Consider the following 22,505-nt stretch of genomic DNA (forward strand, 5'->3'; position numbering starts at 1 on the left):
AAAGGGCACATCAAAGAGGATGACCGTCTTGTGTTACTCAGTCTTTCCAGGAAAATTAAATAGGAATTTTGATCAAGTCTGAAATTGAACATTCATGAATTTTCAGGATCTCCCCCACCCCAAGATCCTCCAACCCTAGTTTTCCAACTTATTTTAAAACATAGTAATTCAGAAAGTATTTTTTAGCAAACAGAGCAATCTTTTACTTCCAATTTCCCAAGTTAGACTGGTCTATCTTATTTGGGGTCTGAGAAGATATACAAAATGTTTGACTTATCCCTGTTTGAGTGTATTTTATAACACAACTCAGAAAACCAGGCTGTGCTGAATTAAAAAACAAAGCAAAATATATAGCTCAAAGGATTGACCCAGCAAGGAATTAACATGGGTTTATCATAGATGTTAATATTAATTGATAACCCACACTAAATGACCAAGTAAAACCTTTTCGTGTTAGTTAATCTTATAAAACCATTTGGTCATCAAAATAACAAAAATGTTTTTTAACTCCAAGTACTGAAAGATTTGGCAAGCCTACCCAAAATAAAAGTTTTTCTTTATAAACATGCTAATATGCTTAATAAACCATTCCACATGAAAATACAGGAAAAAAATAAGATTTTAAGCACAACATAAATTCTAATCCACGAGAACAACTGAGAGGGAAAAATGGAAAAGTTATCAATTTTAACATGGTCCTAACTGTCATATCTTCTTTAGGAGTCAGACCTCCACTAGAGGTCTGTGGGGAAGAAAATTTCAGCTTAATCATATTTAAATATGTAAATATCAGTTGTGTTTTTGGGTTTCTAATCATGTGCTTAATAGCAATAGCATGATATACTGAAACTGCTTCAGTTTTAGGAAACCTTTGTTGTAAAGGACAGAGCTAAGAACATTAGAATGTATTTGCCATTTAGTGTAGCAAAATAAGCTAGACTTTTGGTTTACTTAATTACAGAGTCTTAACACCCAACATAGATTCCCTAAGTTAAAAAAAATACTTTTGTAATGTTCAATGACATTTCTGGTCAGAGCCCATAAATCTCTTTAAAAAATAAAACAGTACTTCAAAATGTAGATATAAAATTCTCAAAAAATTGTTATTTAAAAAACACTGCTTCCTTCCAGTTTCTGTTCAAAAAGCAGGTTATCTTTACACAGTCTCTGTAGCTCCAAGGAATTCCATTTCTACAGCAGCCTTTGGTGATTGGGCTGAGCCACTCTTCTTTTGGAATTCTGCTGCGATTTCCTCAAAGGACTTCCCTTTGGTTTCTGGAACTTTGAAAAATGTAAACAGAGTAAAGACCAGGACCACTCCAGCAAAGAGAAAAAACACATAAGGTCCACAGAAGTCCTGCATAGAGAATAAACAGAGTTCCAGTTAGCAGCTGTTCGACCCTATCTTATGTTCAGTAAATTTGCACAACATTAGGCTTCTTACCGCAATGTACTGGAAGCACAGAGCTATAATGAAATTGCAGGTCCAGTTGCTGAATGCAGCCATTGCTAAAGCAGCAGGGCGTGGTCCTTGACTGAAAAACTCGGCCACCATGAACCAGGGGATGGGGCCTGGCCCAATTTCAAAGAAACTGACAAAGAGGAATATGGCTGTCATACTCACATAACTCATCCAAGGCAATTTATCCTGAGAAAAAAAACATAAAACAAAAGTTTCACTGGGATCATTGGTTGCTTCTTCCTTTAGCTAAGTAGATTCTATGGCATTCAGAAGGTACATAGTTCTCTTCTGGATGTGTTTATGTTCAATTAAGTGAAAGTTATTCTAGTCATAGACAAGTTTATTCTAGTCTGAGTTATCCTTAAATCTTTTGAGCTTTAGGAAATCCTCTGGATTAGGATTTTCTATGACTCTTAGTCATTATTTTCCAGTGAAAGAGGCAAAGCAAGGATCCAGTGCCCTTTGCTTCTACTCATACCAAGGTTGCTAGACAGGATGCATGACCCCTGTGAAGTAGAGGGTGCTTGTGCTGGGCTGGAAAGGTCCAGGTACTTGCCCAAGGTCACACAGTAAGCCAAGTAGCACAGCCAGCATTAGAAGCTGGTTGGGGCTAATCCTAGAGCCTGTCCTCTACCATTATGCACACTTCCTCACTGGGTGACAAGCATGATTTACTCGATGCTGTTCAGTCCTTGGACCTCCCAAATGAATTCTCTTTTTCTTTACATTTCTCCCCTGTATTTATGTCTTTACTCCAGCTTTATTATGTGAGACAGCCTTCGATGTCTCTGACATACAAAGCACATTAACCTGGAGCACAGAAGTGCTATCATATGGTAACCAAAAATCTCAGTGCAGGCACTGAACTCACCAGTAGCACAAGTCCCACTGACATGAAGATGGCACAAAGAAACATCCCACTCATTCCAATTAGAAACAGAGAGCGTCGCCCTGCCTTCTCTACAAGGAAAACCTAGGAAAGTTCAAAAACATATTGGTTTTGGTTTGTTTAGTTTTAGCCAGAGAGATCCTTTTAATTTACACAGCTGGGAAGAGGAAGTTCTGTTGTTTCATTTTACACATGTGGAACTGAGGAAGGGAGTGACTCTTGCCCAAGGTGACAGAGCTGGTCTCAATGAACAGAGGTGATTAATAAATAGTGGCTTCCTTCTCGTCACAATGACTTGAACAGGCCATTCTAGACAAAGAACCATAGCATTACCACCACCTAATTATGATCACTTTGGGTACAGTATTAAGAGGCCAGACATCTTGGATCTCCCCCAGTATATTTCCTGTGCACTTAAAATATGAAGGTTCTACATAAAAAAATGACGTTAATTTCTTTTCTGATGATTATCCTAAGTTATAATTACAAGGGTTCGAGCACTGCAGACCCCTGAAGCAGTACAACTGTTAATGTGTCAACTATTCTCATCCAAATTTCCTTCTGCAAATAAAGTCAAATTGTGGCCACTCAGGGGACAACACAGAATTCGGTCAAAATAATCAAGTCTGCATTTTTCTAGTGAGCCCAAATACCTAGTAGTGGTAATAAACTATCCACTTGAAAAGACAAGGCTTTAAAGCAAAAGGTTAAAAGTGCTTTCTTATCCTAATTCAGGAGACTTTATTGATTCCTTTGCATCTACGGACTTTTGCAATAATGGTTAAGATTTACAATTAGCCAGGACCAGAGTTTATTGAATAGACTCTTCCTTGATCCTTGGAATACTGCCAAGCTGGTGACTCACACACGCAAAAGCTACATGTCATAATTTCTTACTTCAGTGAGTAAATTGGCTAGGCTCATAAATCTATCAGTAAATCAATAGTAATCCAATACCCTTAGTATAGTGAGCTCTGGCTCTGAAACTATCTGAGAGGGAATTCCTATTGTGGCTCAGGAGGTTAAGAATCCAGTTAGTATCCATGAGGATGTGCAATCCCTGGCCTTGCTCAGTGGGTTAAAGTATCTAGCATTGCCAGGAGCTGTTTGAGCTGTGGCGTAGGTTGCAGATGCAGCTCAGATCCCGCATTGCTGTGGTTGTGGCTGTGACTCTGATTTGACCCCTAGCTTGGGAACTTCATATGCCATGGGTATAGCTTAAAAAAAAAAAAAAAGACCCCCCCAAAAATTTGTGAGAAACCTTTCTTTTCACCTATAGTAAAAGCCTGTTTCATCTCAGAGGCATTTCATATCAGAGTTTCAAATCTCTTCAGGATGATAAAAAAAGAGTCTACATTTAATTATTGAGAAAGTGGGAAAAACAAATCTCTCTCAAGTTCATAAAATTTCTATGTTGTACCTCTTTAATTACGACTTTTAGGTTTTTTTTGTTTGTTTTTGTTTTTGTTTTTTTGCTTTTTAGGACCACACCTTCGGCATATGACGGTTGCCAGGCTAGAGGGCGAATTAGAGTTGTAGCCGCTGGCCTACACCAGAGCCACAGCAACGCCAGATCTGAGCCTCATCTGTGATCTACACCACAGCTCATGGCAATGCCAGATCTTTAACCCACTGAATGAGGCCAGGGATCGAACCTGTGACCTCATGGATCCTAGTCGGGTTCGTTAACCACTGAGCCACGAAGGGAACTCCCAATTATGACTTTTAAAGATGACTTGATGACAGCATGTCAAGCTGCCAAGAAAACTGGAGCATTTCTTCAGGAAAAAGGGCTTTTACTGTGTCTGTTTCTTCATATCTGAACAATTGCTATGAAAAGAATTATAAATCTAAGACTATAGACCTTGAAAATTGATTCAGACTCCTTTCTTGGGGCAGATGAAGACTCAGGAAGGAGTGTGACACAGGGTAAGACTTGGTCAGGGACTGGAGATGTCTGCCTGAACTTAACTTTGGTCTTTGCCCTGGGCACTGTGCATCACTCAGATCCCGGATGACAACCTAGAGGGACTTTCTCCTCTAGACTCATGCTGCCCTGTAGTGTCCTTCATATTTCTTTCTCTTTTGTTTTCTCTCTCAAGATTACAGGCTCCCTTCTCCTGGCTCATTAGTGTAAAAGAAAATATGGAATGTGGAACATAATACAGAGTTGAGTTAGGAAAGTCTCTCCAAGTATCATTCGGGAAAACATAAAAAAAGATTGATTATAGTCCTTCTAAGTTGTTGAAACCTTAATATATTATCAGTGCATATTCTTATTTGTACATGTGTACATCTTTATTTGAAAGGATACATGGAATTTGGTAACATTGGGTTTTGTTTTGTTTTTTTTTTTTGGCAAGAGAAACTGGATCACTGAGAGGCTATCCTTTTTGTATCTATTTGAACTTTAAAACAATTTTTCAAAAATAAATATAATTAAATTTTTATGTTATCTGCAGTCCTGGAGAGTTAATTAGACAGCTGATTAGAGCTGATTTTTTTTTGTCACTCATTTGTACACAATTTTCACAGAATAAAAGGATGAGTTCTAAAGAGGTATATTCAAAATACACAAGACACTTTTCAGAACAATTCCTTCCATTCCATGGGATTGGTAGGAGGAAACACAAAGAAATTCTGCAGTAGTTTCCTCTTTAGGTATTCTTAGAGTTTAGGTTACCCTGACCTTGATAACCTGATCTTGGTAACTTTACATGGCAAATCCTGTTACAAATAAAATGTTTTAATCATAATCTCTATATGAGAAAAATATGTTGCAGTGGGATTTGCAAAAATATTATCACAGGAGACAAGAATGTGATTAGTCCCTCGGACTCCATCCCAGCACCAGGGCTTTGTTGATTTAGAATGCCTTTTGGTTTGAACAGGCATTCTCTCTAAATGCATATCTACAGAAACGCTGGTGTTCCCTTGTTATCTGTTCCTCCTCTTTCCAAGGTCCAGTTCTGTTTAATGTGCACTGGACAAACCTGCCTTTTGATCTAGGTAGCCAGGCTGTAATTTATTGACCACTCTCAGTAATAGTTAAAAGTCCATGTGCAGAGAATGAAAAACAAGTGACTAAAGTATATTGAGTATATGGCACTGTGGCCAAAACTTAAAAGCACAGTCTCTTTGAACATCCTGCATTCAAAGATAAAAGTAAACCCAATTATCCTCATTTTAAGTGAGTTACTTTAGTTGGGAAGTTTTGGGTTTTTTTTTTTTTTTTTTTTGGTTGGTTGATTTACTTTAATTCTTAGATGGCTAGGTTAAGAATTGCTAATGTCAAGATACTGAATCATTCCTTAGACAAGATATTTGGTCTTAGTACATGTGCTGCCAAAATAAGCACTTAGGTGTTTGGTCTTAAGAAGAGTACATGTCCTCCTCCCATGTCAGAAAAAAAAAAAAAATTCAAAAATATATAATAACATTTGACATTTGAAAAAAGTTACATTTCAAAAATGACAATAATATTTCAAGTTATACCACTTTTACTCAATCCTCTCCTAATATTACACAGTCATATGCATCACCAGAAGCCTTGTCCTGTGAGCTACCTGGAAGCTCTGCCAAATGGCCTAACATCATAGGAATTTACTGAATCGGTTTCATTTTGCTAGAGGTTTAGATATCTAATTGAGAGGACCATGTTTATTTAAAAATTTTTTTTTCTCTAAGACATCAGGATAAAAAAAGAATCTCAGCCATGGAAGGAGAGGAATCTAAGTGCAAGATCCAATATTGATAGAAACGCCCAGCTGTTTGCTAATCCCAAGGGGCTTAAGTACAGAGCAAAGGAGAAGGAACCCAGGTATTTACAAAAAATATTGAGTGTCTGTGTCCCTAAGTGAGTTATTAATTCACAATGAGTAACAAATGGCCTCCTCAGCATTTGTGACCTACCGACTCAGTTATGTCAAATCTCAATATACTGGTTGGTTATTCAACACTCTTCCTGTGACCCACTTTGTTCTATATAAATACCCAGTACTTGTGGACAATAAATCATTGGTTGCTTTTATATCACAAGGTTTTTTAACTCCCATTTCTGGACGGAGGAGCAAGCAGGATATTTATCTAGGGTATTTTACTTACAGAGAGAGCAGTGAAAATCGTGTTGATAGCGCCAACTCCAATGGTTGCGTAAACAGGTTGGCTGATTCCAGCTGTCTGAAAAATGCTGGTTGAGTAGTAAAAGATCTGCAAAATAATAATAGTTTATCCTTAATCAAGAAGCCTAGAACTGATGGCTTTAAGGCAAGAAATATTTTAAGTTGTTTATTGTTAGTTGTTTCAGTGGAACCAGGATCTTTAGAACTCTCAAAAGGTTTTTTCTCCATCGTCTTCTACCAGGGAAGAATAAACCACAATCTTCCTTTAGTGTGTAAAGCTTCCAATCACTTAAAAGTTCTCCTTATATTTATCTGAAAACTCTACATCTGCACTTTTATTTATTTATTTATTTATTTTCCTTTCTTTGGGCTGCACCCACAGCATATGGAAGTTCCCAGGCTAGGGGTCCAGTCAGAGCTACAGCTGCCAGCCTATGGCACAGCCATAGCAATGCCAGATCAGAGTCACATCTGCAACTTACACCATAGCTCATGGCAATGCTGGATCCTTAACCCAATGAGTGCTGGATCCTTAATCCACTGAATGAGGGGATCGAACCTGCATCCTCATGGATACTAGTCAGATTTGTTTCTGCTGAGCCACGACGGGAACTCTCTATTTTTTTTTTTCAATTTTAAAGCTTTTCATTAAAGTATAAAATACATGCAAAAAGGTACACATAGCATTTAAATGTATAATTTTCACAAACTAAAAATACTTGAATAACCAGCACTGTGACAAATCATTTCCTACCCTCCAGAAGCCCCCTTAATGTCACCTTTTTTCCAAAGGAAACTCTTTCAACTTTTAACATTGTAGATAAATTTTGACTAGTAGTATTGTACTCAATATAAATGGAACCGTGTAGTGTTAATTTTGTGTCTGGCATCAACATTACCTTTGTGAGAATCATCCATATTGCTGTATTTGTAGACTGTTCATTACCATTGCTATATAATATATTATTGTATTAATATAAAACAATTTAGTCACCTATCCTAAATTGAGATGGGTATTTGGATAGTTATCATTTAGATGATTATGAATAATGCTGCTATGAACATTCTAGTACAAGCCTTTTGGTAAAATATGTACACATTTGCACCTAGGGATAGAATTGCTGATCAGAGTGTATGCATGTTCTCGGCTTTGGTAGATACTGCCAAACGTTTTCCAAAGAAGTGATATCAGTTTGCACACTTACTAGTGTGTATAAGAGTTCTGGTTGTCATTGCATTTAATCCAAAATTTTCTACTAATCTCAGTGGAGATGGAGGAATCTGATTCACAACCTTCTTAATAGCCTTTATTATTTATTTATGTCCTTATGTTTATAATAGTTTTTTAGGTATTTTTTTGTTCCAGCATCCTCTGTCATTCCTTTGCTGTGCAATGAGTCCTGTTGCTGGTGCCTTTTCCGACAGACAGGGTCAGTGCAGGACTATTCAGACTCTGTTTGGTGAGGAGTGGCTTACTCACTGCACACTATCCCATTATTTTTAGGCTGCCCAACAGCCTCTCATTTAACATTTCCTGGATGCCTCTAAGTCAGGCACTGGGATGGAAGCTAAAGCAGAGAGGTTCAGAGGGATTAAGTGCTGTGCCGTTGGATATACAAGCAGAGCTGAGAGAGAGGATATAGATTTGGTCTCTGAGCCCCAAAGTTATAAGGAGTTAAGAGATAAAAATGAACATCAAGGACCCCTTAAAGGAGTACAGAGAAAGACCACAGCAGAGCAGCATTCAGCTTGTAGACTGAGGCTCAGGTCTCCTTTTGCTCAACTCATGAGCATTACTTCCTTTGCTTTCCCTAAGTTTCTGCCCATCTGTCAACTCCCAAAGTGTCCTTGTGAATATGGATTGGCTCAGTATAGACAACTAAACTGCATTTTTAATAGCAGATATAGGGGGCAGGTGATTTTCTTTATCTAGTTTATTAAGTAGAAACAACTACTGGAAAAAAAACTTAATTTTTTTTCTTCTAATAGCTAATTGTCAGTAAAACAGTTTCAGCCTGCATAATACTAGGATTTCAATTCAAAACCTAAAAAACTAAAAACAAAACAAAACAAAGCAAAGAACCTAAGAAACTAGCTAGTTTAATACTTGGTATGTTTTTCAATCATGTCTTTTCTATTACCCTCACCCACTATATCATATCAATTCATTCTATTGTTTATTTTGTGTGCTATCTCCACAAATAGAATGAAAGTTTCTTGGATGGCAGGAAACTTCTTGGCACTTGGCTATCTGGTATACTTTATTTAAACAGGTAGAGGGAACCATGGGCTCTTTTTGCCTAGGCTGTCCAAAATTCCAAATTTGATGTTCAACTCTAGAAACCTCTTGTAATTTAGTTTTTTAGGTATATTTATTCTTTTCTCCTTTTGTATTTATTATGACTTGTCTTTTAACCTTCATCTTAATAGACATATAGTACCATTGATTACGGATATTTTAAAAAATTGTAAGCTAATTTTAGAAAGCAGATAAGGCAAAACAAAGAAAATTAATGCTCAGTATTATTTCGATCCCTAGCCTGGGAACCTCCATATGCTGTGGGAGCAGCCCAAGAAATGGCAAAAAGACAAAAAAAAAGAAGAAAAGAAAAAGAAAAAAAAAAGTGTTACGGGGTGTTCTTAAACTTACCCCATTGATTCCAGAAAATTGCTGAGCCATATGCAGCATCAGTGCTACTAGAATAGGCTGTCGGTAGCTGGAATTGGTGAAGAGCTGAATTATGGAGACTTTCTTTTCACTTGATGCTTCTTCCCTTTCTTTTCGCATCTCGGTGATGTCTTTGGTGACATCATCACTTCCTCTGAGTTTTTTCAAGCCTGTCCCCCAAAATGATCAGGTTGACACAACTCAGGTCAAAACAAAAATAAATTTATTTTTATTATGTTAATGAAAGAGCTACAGTTCTGCATAGACCTTTCTATCACTTAATAGCATGGGCATTGGAAGTTCTTTCTTGTTAAATTAAATCCTGCTTTTTCATTTTTAAAAAAGCAGAACATTTGACTTCATCTCATGATGAAGAAAACTCTGATCCTCATTATCATGGAAGCAGAATGTGGCAAAGACTTCTTTTAGAAGTCTCTGTTTGAGTTTAACAGTTTGCATGTGGATTTTCTATTTGTGCTTGTGTGAGTGTTTATGGTTGCAAAATGGCATGCATTGGACATATTAAGTTATCCTCTTACATATTCTTCTTACACGTAATCACTGACTTCATTTGGAAAGCCCTGGTACCAATTTTATGAGTATCCACTCATATACACTGTTTCTCATTATTGATAGTTCCGAAACAAGAGGAAGAAAGTAAAACCACCCATAGACTTACTTTTCCTTGCTTTGGCTTCCTCATCCAGCTTGATGTAAAGGTATCTTGGGCTTTCTGGACAGAAGAAGAGCATCAGAGATTGGAGAACAGCTGGCACAGCAGATAGACCAAGCAGGATGTGCCATAGCTCATGATTGCCCAGGAGAAAGTCGAGGCCTATGATCTAAAAAGGCAGGGAGGGAACATATCAACTGCATAAGACTCTGAATCTGCCTTCTAAAACAATTTGTTGAGAAAGCACGTTGGCTGTTTAATAGTAAGCCCTGACAACTTTAATTCAAGGATGCACAAGATGGAAAGCTATTAAGAGAATGTCTCACCTTAACTGATCTAGAGATTCTTTGTTTTACAAAGAATTCACTTAGGTTTGTTTTCATTAACTTCTATGGGTCATTTCGGATGGGAATCAAAACTTTTAAGCACACATTTGCTAACTAACACAACAGGAAAAATCATGCATAACTTTGGATGTTTAAAATTTTTCTTCCCAGATTACCCAGAACTTAAGTAGACTAGAGTTACATAAATAGAACAATTACTCTGATGAGAACCAGTTATGTAATCAGTCTTCCAAGTAATTATCCTCTAGATAGTCATGGATTTGAGGTTCTGAGGACCCCCTCTGAGAACACAGGACAGAAGGAAAGCATAGAGTCAGCTGAACGAGAGATGCTATTATAATCATTTCCATATTAAATTTGAGCAGGTTAAGATGCTCACAACAAAGGAAACCCAGGCAGCCAAATATTTGAAAATTTTTATGCCTTGAAGTCTACACAGAATAATCTAATTCTAGAATAACTTCAGCAGTTCAAGACTTGGCATACCAGGTCACCGCCGGTGCCAACTCCAGCACAACTCTAAAGGGGAAAGTGAGGAGTGGAGTGGCAGTGTTTTAGCTTTGAACTAAAAAAGCCTGTGTCTCTATACTACCTCCACGACCACTTGTGGAACTGTTTTTGCCCTCTGTTTTGTTCTGCAATGAGAGTGGACAGTCAGGGAGGGAGAAGTTGAGCAAAGTAGAGGATGGGTGAAGTAAGAGATGAGAGTATTTACCTGACTAACAAGAATGCCTGTGACAATGGCCAGCTGATGAAGAGCACCAATAGCACCCCTGAACTTGGTTGGAGCAATCTCACCAATGTACATTGGAACCAAGCCTGAAATTAGCCCTGCACGAAACATGAACATAAATGTTAAAGTGTAGCCAGGACTATCTCAATAACAATAATCTTGTTCAAGTACAGTGACTATTCTGCTGAAAGTCCCTTCCTGAGATCATTGGAAGAACCCTTGTCACCAACCACAGACACAGTTTATGCAAAGAATGCTTCTTGGTGAGACTCCAAATGAAGTTGTAGTCAGATATGCAAATAAAAAGAAATGATTAGTCATGCATTTGGCAATTATTCATAGCATTGTCTTATTTAATTAAAAAATCCATGTCAATATTGAGTTTATATCTTAATGCCTTAAGTTATCATCGGAAGACTGAAGAATGCTTTAACAATATTCTTAAAAGTGCAAAAATATTCTTACTCTAAATTCATAGGATTAAAGGAAATTAAAACATATCTATGTCTACCTCTTTCCTTGATAAAGATGAGAAATTACTTACCCAAGAGCACAGTGCAATAGAGTGTTAGCAGAACTATAAGCCCTGTCTGAGTTTCCACAATGTAGAGGTGCTCAAGATCACTACAGGGACACGTAGTGAGATGATAAAGGGCTGAGGGACTCTGGGGCTCTTCTTTCAATTACTCCAGCCTGAGTAGCTCAGCTTCTTCTTTACTGTCTCCAAATAGAATGGCTTCAGAAAAGATTTTATTTGAATAAAGACTTCTGGTGCGTAAAGGAATGCAAAAATTTGAAAAGCACTAGACTATTCTGCCTTCTATAGTTTTTCCTAAATTCAGATGTAATTCATCATTACGGAAATGGTGGGGTATCTAGTTATTCATTTGCCGAGTGCATAAAAAGGTCAGAGACTATTAATGAGCCAGGCTGAGTGCAATGCTGGGCATTTTCTTAAGAATTTAAGAATAAGATTTGTTAGAGCCTTCCTTTTGGAAGGACTGCCTGCCTATTAAATGGAAATGGATGGCGTTTATGTAAAAGATACTTTGGGGAATTGTTTCAGTATTTTTCTAAATGCTTCCAAGTGTTCTCAGTGTCTCACATAAAAATTTTCATGGTTGATACAGCATCTGGATTTCTGCTGACTTTTACATGTAACTCTAATGTGTGGTCTGTTGATTTTAAAGAAGAAGAAAAAAACATTTGTTTGGCTCTATTCTAGACTGTACTGTTTTTGTGTAATTCCTAACATTATACCTCAAGAACAGAAAATGCAGATAAGCTCCCAGGTCTGAAGTCACACAAACCTGAAGTCAAATTATATTCCTATAATTTTTAGCAATTTTAATGCTCATAATAGGATTAGATATAATTTTAAAAGGTAGTTGGAGAAGACAAGTTACTTGACTATACTAGTAATAGGTTGTTTTGCATATGTTTATAGCATTTGTATGTTTATAATAATTCTATATTATATTTCTATTTTAATATATTTATATGTTATATATAATTATATACATATATAATTAATATATTTATAGCATTTATTTTCAACTTTATCAAAAATATTTTGTATTTTTTTCTTACTGTATTTTAAAAAAATGGAGACACATGGAATTATAGTCTTTCTTCTTTGAAGGTAAAAGTGTTATAAATACTATATAGACCATCTTGTGCCCTCAACCCCTTCTCTTTTACCCCAATGGATATTAGTGGCAGCTGTAATTTGGGACAGTGGGTGTCACTGGCATTGAGAAACAAAAGATTTGGCCATTTCAGAGAATGTATGATTCTCCCTTTCTTTAGGTCTCTGCTGATAAGTTTCTTCAGGAAGTTTGAAAAGCTGTTCCAAGAAATAGTGATTCAGCTATTTAGATGTGACGTTCTTGGGAGGAATATCTTTCCTCCATTCTGAACTCTGCTACCAGCTGCTTTTGCCTTATTCTCTCTCCCTTTGGCCACTGCCTCTTTAGCACTTCAACCAGTCGCATGAGGAAGCAGATGGGGCTAGGGAAAGTGGTCTGAGAGATGGGCTGGGATGTCAAGGTCTTCCTAGATAGGAAAGACTGAGACATCAGTGGCCAGGTTGGCCATGAGGATGGAGGTAGGGGTTCTGAGAGTAGCAGTCTTCCACTGTCTACTGAACAACAGGAGTAATAGTAACAGCTAGTATATTCAGCATGTTACTGTAGTAAAATCCTATGCCAAACACATTACCCATGTTCTCACGAGCACTTCAAGAGGTAGATATTGTTATCCTTCTCATACAATTAATAAGGAAATTGAGAGTTAAATAATTTGTCAGAGATCATACAACTAGATATGATGGCATTTCTATGGATAAAGACATAGCTTTGCAACTCCCACTTAATGGTCCCAAATCTCCCTGACTTAGTACTGCACCTTTATGCTATTGCCTTTTCCTTTTGTGATGTCATCTAAGGCTCAAAAAATTCACTTTAGAATAATTTTCAAATGTGTGCATGTGTGAGTGTATGTACATGTGTGTGTGCACAACTTACCACAGTAGAGTCCTGATATGCCTCTTCCTGAAATTATTAGAATATGAGATGGTCCCAATTTCGAAAACCACATCAAGAGAGCTCCAACTAATGAGAGAATGTTTGCTACCAACATGGCTTTTATTCTGAAAATTTGAAAAGCAAAGATTATAAGTTCAACATCAAAACGTGAAAAAATTATTTGGTTTAGAGCATGCTGAGATTTTTACCTAAAAGTGATTATTTTAATTTTGCTGATAGAGCTATTTGGGGTCTCTTAAACCATTATTGCTGTTTTGATTTGTCTGTGAGTTAAAGCATTAACAATAAGCAATGTTTATAATGAGAGAATTTGGGTTGCACGTACCTAATCTCCACATTTTGTTAAGAGATGATTCAATTGTGATAGTGATTGGTTTGCTTTAAGATAACACTTCTGACACTTTTCAAATAGTTAACAATTAAAGTTTTCTATAAGATGATTGTTTTAAAGCATAATTGCCTGATGATAGCTAAACTTAATTCTGTTATTTATAGCCCATGACACCTTTTTTTTATAATTTTTTTATTTTATTTTCCCACTGTACAGCAAGGGGGTCAGGTTATCCTTACATGTATACATTACAATTACATTTTTCCCCCCACCCTTTCTTCTGTTGCAACATGAGTATCTAGACAAAGTTCTCAATGCTACTCAGTAGGATCTCCTTGTAAATCTATTCTAAGTTGTGTCTGATAAGCCCAAGCTCCTGATCCCTCCCACTCCCTCCCCCTCCCTCCCCCTTCCATCAGGCAGCCACAAGTCTCTTCTCAAAGTCCATGATTTTCTTTTCTGTGGAGATGTTCATTTGTGCTGGATATTAGATTCCAGTTATAAGTGATATCATATGGTATTTGTCTTTGTCTTTCTGGCTCATTTCACTCAGTATGAGATTCTCTAGTTCCATCCATGTTGCCGCAAATGGCATTAGATCATTCGTTTTTATGGCTGAGTAGTATTCCATTGTGTATATATACCACTTCTTCCTAATCCAATCATCTGTCGATGGACATTTGGGTTGTTTCCATGTCCTGGCTATTGTGAATAGGGCTGCAATGAACATGTGGGTGCATGTGTCTCTTTTAAGTAGAGTTTTGTCTGGATAGATGCCCAAGAGTGGGATAGTGGGGTCATATGGAAGTTCTATGTATAGATGTCTAAGGTATCTCCAAACTGTTCTCCATAGTGGCTGTACCAGTTTACATTCCCACCAGCAGTGCAGGAGGGTTCCCTTTTCTCCACAGCCCCTCCAGCACTTGTTATTTGTGGATTTATTAATGATGGCCATTCTGACTGGTGTGAGGTGGTATCTTATGGTAGTTTTGATTTGCATTTCTCTTATAATCAATGATGTTGAGCATTTTTTCATGTGTTTGCTGGCCATCTGTATATCTTCCTTGTAGAAATGTCTACAGGTCTTTTGCCCATTTTTCCATTGCTTGATTGGCTTTTTTGCTGTTGGGTTGTACAAGTTGTTTATATATTCTAGAGATTAAGCCCTTGTCGGTTGCATCATTTGAAACTATTTTCTCCCATTCTGTAAGTTGTCTTTTTGTTTTCTTTTTGATTTCCTTTGCTGTGCAAAAGCTTTTCAGTTTGATTAGGTCCCATGGGTTTATTTTTGCTCTAATTAAAAATATGGAACGCCTCACGAATTTGCATGTCATCCTTGCGCAGGGGCCATGCTAATCTTCTCTGTATCGGTCCAATTTTAGTATATGTGCTGCCGAAGCGAGCACTGTTATGTTCTATTTTAATGTTTCAAACTGTAATAGGTGAGCTTTTTCTAAGCAAGTATCTTAGACACCAAACAGATTTTTTTTTCTAGAAAATAAAACCTTATAATCTCATACTGCAGTGTTTGCCCAATAAACCATGTGATAGGCTGGATAATACCCTACACAAATCCATATCTTAATCCACAGACTCTAGGAATATGTTACTTTATATGGCAAAGGAATTTTGCAGATATGATTAAATTAAGGATTTTGAGAGAAGAGATTATTCAGTTGGGCTCAACAATGTAATTGCAACTATCCTTAGACTAGGAAGGCAGAAGAGGAGGTAATGTGATGAAAGAAGTGAAGCTTGATTGATGTGATTTGAAGATGGAGGAGAGGGCCAAGGAATAGAGATGACAGCAGAGGCTGGGAAGGGCAAGGGGACAGACTCTCCTCTCAGAGCCTCCAGAAGGAAGGAGCCCTGCTGATGCCTTGACTTCAGTCAAATGAAACTGAACCTGTAAGAAAACGAATGTGTGTTGTTTTAAGCTACTAAGTGCATGGTAATGCATTAGAGTAGTAGCAAGAAACTAGTATATGGACGATATCAACTACTCAAAGGCAGGTAAAATAAAGCGATTTACGGCTGGCCAGCTTCAGAGCTGCAGAGTAGAAAACGAGATAGGGGTGTTTCTCTGTGAAGTGCTTTTTTTCTACAGACTGGATGGCAGGCTGTCCTTGGGAAATTTCTACTAGCTAACTAATAGTGTATTCCATTGAGGGAAAAAGATAAAAAAAAGTTGTAGAAGAGATAGCCTGGGAGTGTTTTTGATGCCAGATTGCTCTAAAGTCCCTCTTTCTTACCACTGGTGGATGCTGGAGCACTTTATACAACTTAAAGGATTTAACTTCAGCTCAGACGTGAGAAACAGCCAAGAATAAATAATCTAAAAATACATGAAATGGTTGAATCAGGAAGAAAGAAATGTCTTTCTAAGTATATTCCTTTAAATCTTGCTCTAAATACTTGTTAGCCTATGCTTCATCATCATCATCATCATCATCATCATCGATATTTGCTGCCTGCTCCCTATATGCCAGGCAGTGTGCTAAACTTTTTATATTTGTTTTCATTTAATCTTCATAATAATCCATGAGGGAGGTACTTTTCCCCCACAATGCAGATGTCTTAGAGAACCAAGGTAACTTGCTTATTTTCACATAGCTATTAAGTGACAGAGCTGGGATGATCTGTGTGAAACCAAACATAAAATGCCTCATTTAGGTGAGTTCCACTTCTGATACAAAAGAAAGAACACATTCAAAGGCAAGCCATGTACACGTTCCTTCACTCACCGTAGTGTGGGCTGCACAGACCATGGTCTCCCCTGCTTTACCCTGGTACTTAAATTTTAGGTAAAAATTGACCTAGAAAACCCAAATGTATAAAATAGTGGTCACAGATTTCTATTCACTATTATGAAATTACAAGGAAAGACTTTTTTAAAAAGCAGCAGTGGAAAAGTACATTTTTATTTATTTGCTTTAAACTGGTAAAGCAATGACCCTAACAGTAAGGACGATCATGTCATTTCTCAGTGAATCTCCCTAGAAAAAATAGTTTTATGGGAGAGACTAATCTATTTTTTTTCTTAATTTTGAAGTTAAAGTTATTAATTTTAGGTCTGTTTTTCAAGGAGGATCATTTTTGCACCGCAAGCTGGTAGAAGCCTCACTTTTAGTTCACCATAAATTATTTCATAAATGGTCATTTGACATTATTTTGGGATATGACCATTATTAATGCTAAATCCTAAGACTTGAGAGGACCTGCATCCTGGTTCCATCACTAGGACACTAAGTAAATATTTTAGAATAAGTCAGTGGGTTGTTAGAATCTCATTTCTAAATAAGGTACAAGGGCTTAAATTTTTTCTTCAGGGATGAGAAGAATAAAACATCAATAGCTGTGAAAAGAATTGGTATGAACATATTTTAACATTTAATAATTTTGCGTATTTTTAAATTATTTCTATTTCTATTAATTATGTCTATTTATTTGACATAATTAATTTAGAAATTTTTCCAGTTAACACTTAAACCAACTTGGTGCAAATTAAAATGATCTTTGAATTTTTTAAATAATTAAAACCAGTTTATGACTACTATAATTTATGGATACTGATTTAAAGTTCAGTTAAACACCAGCGAGTTGATGAAAATTTGAAGAACTAACTGATCTCTCTCTTTTTTTTTTTTAGGGCCACTCGTGTGGCATACGTAAGTTCCCAGGCTAGGGGTCAAATTGGAGCTACAACTGCTGGCCTATACCACAGCCACAGCAATACCAGATCTGAACGCATCTTTGACCTACACCACAGCTCATGGCATTGCCGGATCCTTAACCCACTGAGCGAGGCCAGGAATTGAACCTGCGTGCTCATGGATTATAATCAGTTTCATTACCACTGAGCCAAAACAGGAACTCCAAGAACTGATCATTTTCCTTTAGAGTAGAGGAACGTCCCCTTCAAATAAGAACAAGAATAAAACCTGGGTTACCATGCTACTCTTACTTAAAGAGAAATTCTTACAATCTTATACAAAAGCTCTGGTACAAGAGAGAGAAGTTACCAGAATTTAACAACCAGAGATATAATATTATAATTTAAAGTAGGAATTTTAAAAACTAAGTGAATTGTAATCCAGAATTACTAAGATAGTTGCCTATATCATTTAGATCTTTAAAGGTTTTTGCATTTTCTCAATTTCCACAGTTGCATTTTTTACTAATCAGAAAAAAGTGATTAATAAATAAAAGATGAAGTCCACAAGCAGAAAATAAATCTAAAGAAATAGACTTGATTTTCTGTTTTACTTCCTCTCTTTTGGGGTTGGGGGAAATCCCAGGAGCTTTAGTATGTCACCTGATTAAACTAAATGAACTTTGAAAGTAAAGGGGTTCCACGGATGTTTTTAATCCAAAACACCTAATAGAAACCAGGGTGGAGAAATGGAAACACCACTGGCTTCATCTCTGCTTGGGGCTTTGAGAGAGCAGTAGCCGCAGCTAGAAACTCCATGCCAAGTATATTGTGTAATTGGGAGTTGGGGATATTGACTTGACTGATCCAAATGCCAAATTTTAATCTGAAAATGAACAACTGGATGTCTGAGAAATGGAGTGATTTGGTGAAGACAACAATAGACTCCCAGGTTGAAAATTCTACTCTTGACTCTTCTGTTGAGGTCTTGAGTTAATGATTTGTGCCCTGTTTCTTAATATATTTTATAAGCTACAAACAAAGAGAATCAAAGTCATTATCTAGAAATACACACCAAACTCACTTTTGCTGTAAATGCCTCCACAGCTAAGCATACTGCTCCAACAGCTATCTCCATTATTTGGTCCAACACCAACCAAACTCATGGGTCATGAATTGAAAAAAATAACTCTAAAACTGTTTCATAAAAGGAAAGATTAATTCTTTCAAAACAAATTGTTAGAAATTCAAAACATTGACATTTCTGTGTTTGTGCTTATTTATTAAATTTTCATACCTTCCAAGCCGATCTCCAAGCATCCCACCAAAGAATGATGCAATCATTCCACCAATTGCAAAGATGGACACAGACAGAGACCAGAGCATGATGATGAGGCTAGCAGATGCCGTAGTCTCTTCCTCAGCCCAAGAGGTTGGTGTTGGATCCCCTGGGTATGGTCCTGTGGGCAGCTCCTCTGTACTGTTGATAGCATAGCTGTTGATAGCTTTTCGGTCATCCAGCGGAACACCCAAAACGTGTCTATAATGGGTTATTATTACCTAAGGAGATAAAATAAAGAAAAATAGCTCCAATATTTCAAATATTCTGTATATTTTCTGCTTGTTTTTCCTTTAAAATGTTTGTTAGGTATTTAAACAGGATTATCTCAATTATTTGTGTTATGTACACACTAACATATATATATTATTTACTGCTGACCATATCCTATAAAACAGAGGTCACAAATTCCAGTGCCAAAAGGAACTAGGCAGGACAAACAAGTAAAGGAGGCAAGACGAACCTTGATGCCTTGATGCCTAGACTGAAACACTCTCTGTACTTATTGAGCATATCATAGCGAGTGGACAGATTTATCTGTCCCATCTGAAGGAGGGAGCTGCAGTGTGAGACTCATGTTATGACCTTTAATTTTTAAAGGGGAAATAGAAATCTGGGTTTTATGTTAAATTCTTCAAGTTTTAAAGGTTGGTGACTATTCAAATTGAAAATGTCCTGCAGGCTGAAAAGATACATGTTCTCTCCACCATTACCCTGCATAACAGGATTTAAATTGACTTGCATAAATGCTTTAATAGAAACACAAACATGAATATAAGAAAAAAAATTGGGAAAGACAAGGGCAAAAATAAAGTTACTACACAAAATTCAAATACCAAGTGCTGTATCCCTGCTTTAAGTGAGCTATACATTTATTAATAAGTTTCCTCGCAGCCAGTGAAAAGAGAAGAAAACAATCATGTATATTAGTGAATTCTGAAGATCAAAAACCACTCTCTAGTCCCTGAGAAGGTATTGAGACCTGAAAGAATTTTCTCCTAGGGTCCTCATAGAATTCACTATGTAATAGAATGAACAGTGTTTAAAACTAAATTTCACAGTCATATTTTATAATCTGTTCCAGTAGAGGCAAAGGTCATGCAAAAGTATAATCGAGTAAAGGCACATCCTTCAGGCTCTTTTCCTTCCGTGTCATTCTTCTAGATGATTTGGTCACAATTCAGCCACATTGAGCTGAGAGGACCTCTAACAAGGACCTGAAATGCAGCTGCCCTACGTTGCCAGTCACGGGCAATGTCCTATGTGGGCAAGTCAGCTGAGTGAGGGAGAGAACCGACATCCTCTTACAATAAAAGCGGTCTGATCAAGACATTTGCCTCATTGGAAGGCCACTCTATAAAGATAATGTACAGAGAAGAAAGGCTGAAAGGAACTAACCAAAATGTTCTCAGCAGTTTGCTCTATCTACATGGTGAAATAATTATGGATTTTTTTCTAAAACTCTGCAATAGGCATGCATAGTCATCATAACATTAAAAAGTGTCATTTAAAAATATCCTAAAATAGGGAGTTCCTGTTGTGGCTCAGCAGTAATGAACCTGACTAGTATCCATGAGGATGTGGTTTTGATCCCTGGCCTCGCTCAGTGGGTTAAGGATCCAGTGTTGCCATGAGCTGTGATGTAGGTCAAAGAGGTGGCTCAGATCTGGCGTGGCTGTGGCTGTGGTTGTGGCCAGCGGCTACAACTCCGACTTGACCCCTGGCCTGGGAACTTCCATATGCTGCAGGTATGGCCCTAAACAGCCAAAAACTAAATCAAAAACAAAACAAAAAACTAAAATAATTCCAAATGTTAATCTGCTAATAAAAACAAATGGGCCCAAATGACTCTTAAACAGTGTTTAAGCAGCTCTTTAAATACAGAAGCAAGGGGCTATAGAGAGGGCACTAAGCCAGTGGAGGATCTCTGTTTTCAGGTCTGACTCTAGGACTTGTACTGGAGGAGGGGAAACCTTAGGTTAATTTCCCCTATAAGGCTGAAGAGGATAGTTTAAAGAAGGATTTGAAACTATCTCCCACAAGAAGAAAAGAGGTTCCACCAATTCCAAATTGTGATGCTATTGAGCCAAATTTCAGGAATCTTGCTAAATTGGCACCTGTTTTCATCACCCCCAGAAAAAAGATATGACCCCTAGGGTTATTCCCTAAATCTCTCAGCCTTGACAAGTCTCACCGTATTCATAATGTTATGTGTTGCCTAAACAGAGCACATCTTTTGGCCCAAGGGCAACCCTTTTCAGCTGAACTGCTGCAAGTACACATTGCACACCTTCATACCCTAAAGTATCTTGCATTTTCCTTGGAGTTTAATGTTGGAAGAGAAGCAGATAAAATATGATGGATTCATAGAAGGCATCCACCAAATGCTTGTACCATCACCTTATGCCACTTTTTTCCCCAGCTTTTCTCTCTGTCTCTCTCTCTTTTTCATTCACTAACCACTTTATTGTTTACATCAATCATTGTGCTTGGAACTGATGATAGGAAGAGGAACAAAACATCAATCCCACCCTAAATGACCTGACAGTCTGAGGTAGAGCAGAAGGAATGAAGTCCTGGTTTCCCCACTTACAGGCTGTGGGATCTGAGAAAAATGACATCCTTTTCCTATCTATTTACTGGAGATCAGAGTAGAGATGCACAAAGTAAATAGGGAAAATGGTAGAAATTGTTTGATATTTTAAAAATACCCATCCATTTGGAGAAAAGCCAAACTTTGTTGGACTTCTTGACTATTATTTAAGAGTTTTCTATTATTTTACTGTAGATCAACAACAGAATACAGGAGTAGGGGGAAGGACTAGAATTTTTTTTAGGGTTAGCATTCCTAAAGGGTTTTTTTTTGTTTGTTTGCCTTTTTTTTTTTTCTTGTGATGACAACTCTAAAGATTTACTCTCTTAACAACCTTTATATACAACATATGTTAATTATATTTGTCATGTTGTGTATTATATCCCCGGTACTGATTTCTCCTACAGCTGGAATTTTGTACCTTTTGACTACCTTCATCCAATTCTGTCTCCAGCCCACCCCCACTCCTCCCTCCACTCCCCACCAGGACTCCTAAATGTTTTGATCTGGCCAAGTAATGGACATAAGATGGTGTTTGACAGAGTAAAACTGGGGAGAGCATATATTAAAGTGCCTGACACACAGTGAGTTAGTGCTCAGTATATGCTTATACATTGAAAAAACCCTATCCTTCTTTGTTTCCTCTTATTCCCTGGCATTTCCATCCATGTATGGCTGGAAGCTCTGAATGTATGCTGCAATAAGCTGTTAAGCTTTAAAAAAATCCTCAGGCACATGGTATTCTGGCTGGAGTTTTCTGTGAGCTCAGCGAACAGCAGGATTAGAGATCAAGAATTATTTACTACCCCTTCTTTTTCTGTGAGGGTTATTAAGTGAGGAGTCAAGGCCAAGTTATCAACTTTGGAACCATGCACGTGGTACCCGAGAGAAGACCGGGATTACTCACGTGGGCACACTTTATCTCTCTGGATGAGGAGCAGATAGCTTTCTCTCATTGATAGAAATTGCCAAAACAAGAACTTGTACATGTTTCACTTGCCTGTTGAGGTGCATTGATCACACCAATGTCGTATCCAAACTGGAAGGAACCCAGCACGGCAGTGAGGACAGCAAAAACCAAAGTTCCAGTGATCTGTGAGGAATGAAGCACAGGGCTGGGAAACACGAAGTAATTTCAGCTACCCATTGTC

At 37.4% G+C, this 22,505-nt stretch overlaps 1 protein-coding gene and 1 non-coding gene across 2 annotated transcripts; both read right to left on the minus strand.

The window, feature by feature from the left end:
• Positions 1 to 932: 932 nt before the first annotated feature.
• Positions 933 to 22,447, minus strand: SLC2A2 (solute carrier family 2 member 2; the record flags this gene model as incomplete). Its single annotated transcript, NM_001097417.1, is given in 10 exon segments — positions 933 to 1,357; positions 1,445 to 1,648; positions 2,334 to 2,435; positions 6,456 to 6,560; positions 9,123 to 9,310; positions 9,820 to 9,982; positions 10,876 to 10,991; positions 13,419 to 13,543; positions 18,720 to 18,982; positions 22,355 to 22,447. Coding segments are annotated over 10 exon segments (1,560 nt in total), but the record flags the coding sequence as incomplete, so codon positions are not given.
• Positions 15,070 to 15,176, minus strand: LOC146397591 (U6 spliceosomal RNA). Its single transcript, XR_014825367.1, has one exon. It is a non-coding gene; the product is annotated as a U6 spliceosomal RNA (small nuclear RNA).
• Positions 22,448 to 22,505: the final 58 nt, after the last annotated feature.

Source organism: Sus scrofa, chromosome 13 (assembly GCF_054392235.1).
Source record: "Sus scrofa isolate SSC_HxYL_T2T_F1_AM1 chromosome 13, Sscrofa_HxYL_maternal_Yorkshire_Landrace_v2.0, whole genome shotgun sequence".
NCBI classification, from domain to species: Eukaryota; Metazoa; Chordata; class Mammalia; order Artiodactyla; family Suidae; genus Sus; species Sus scrofa.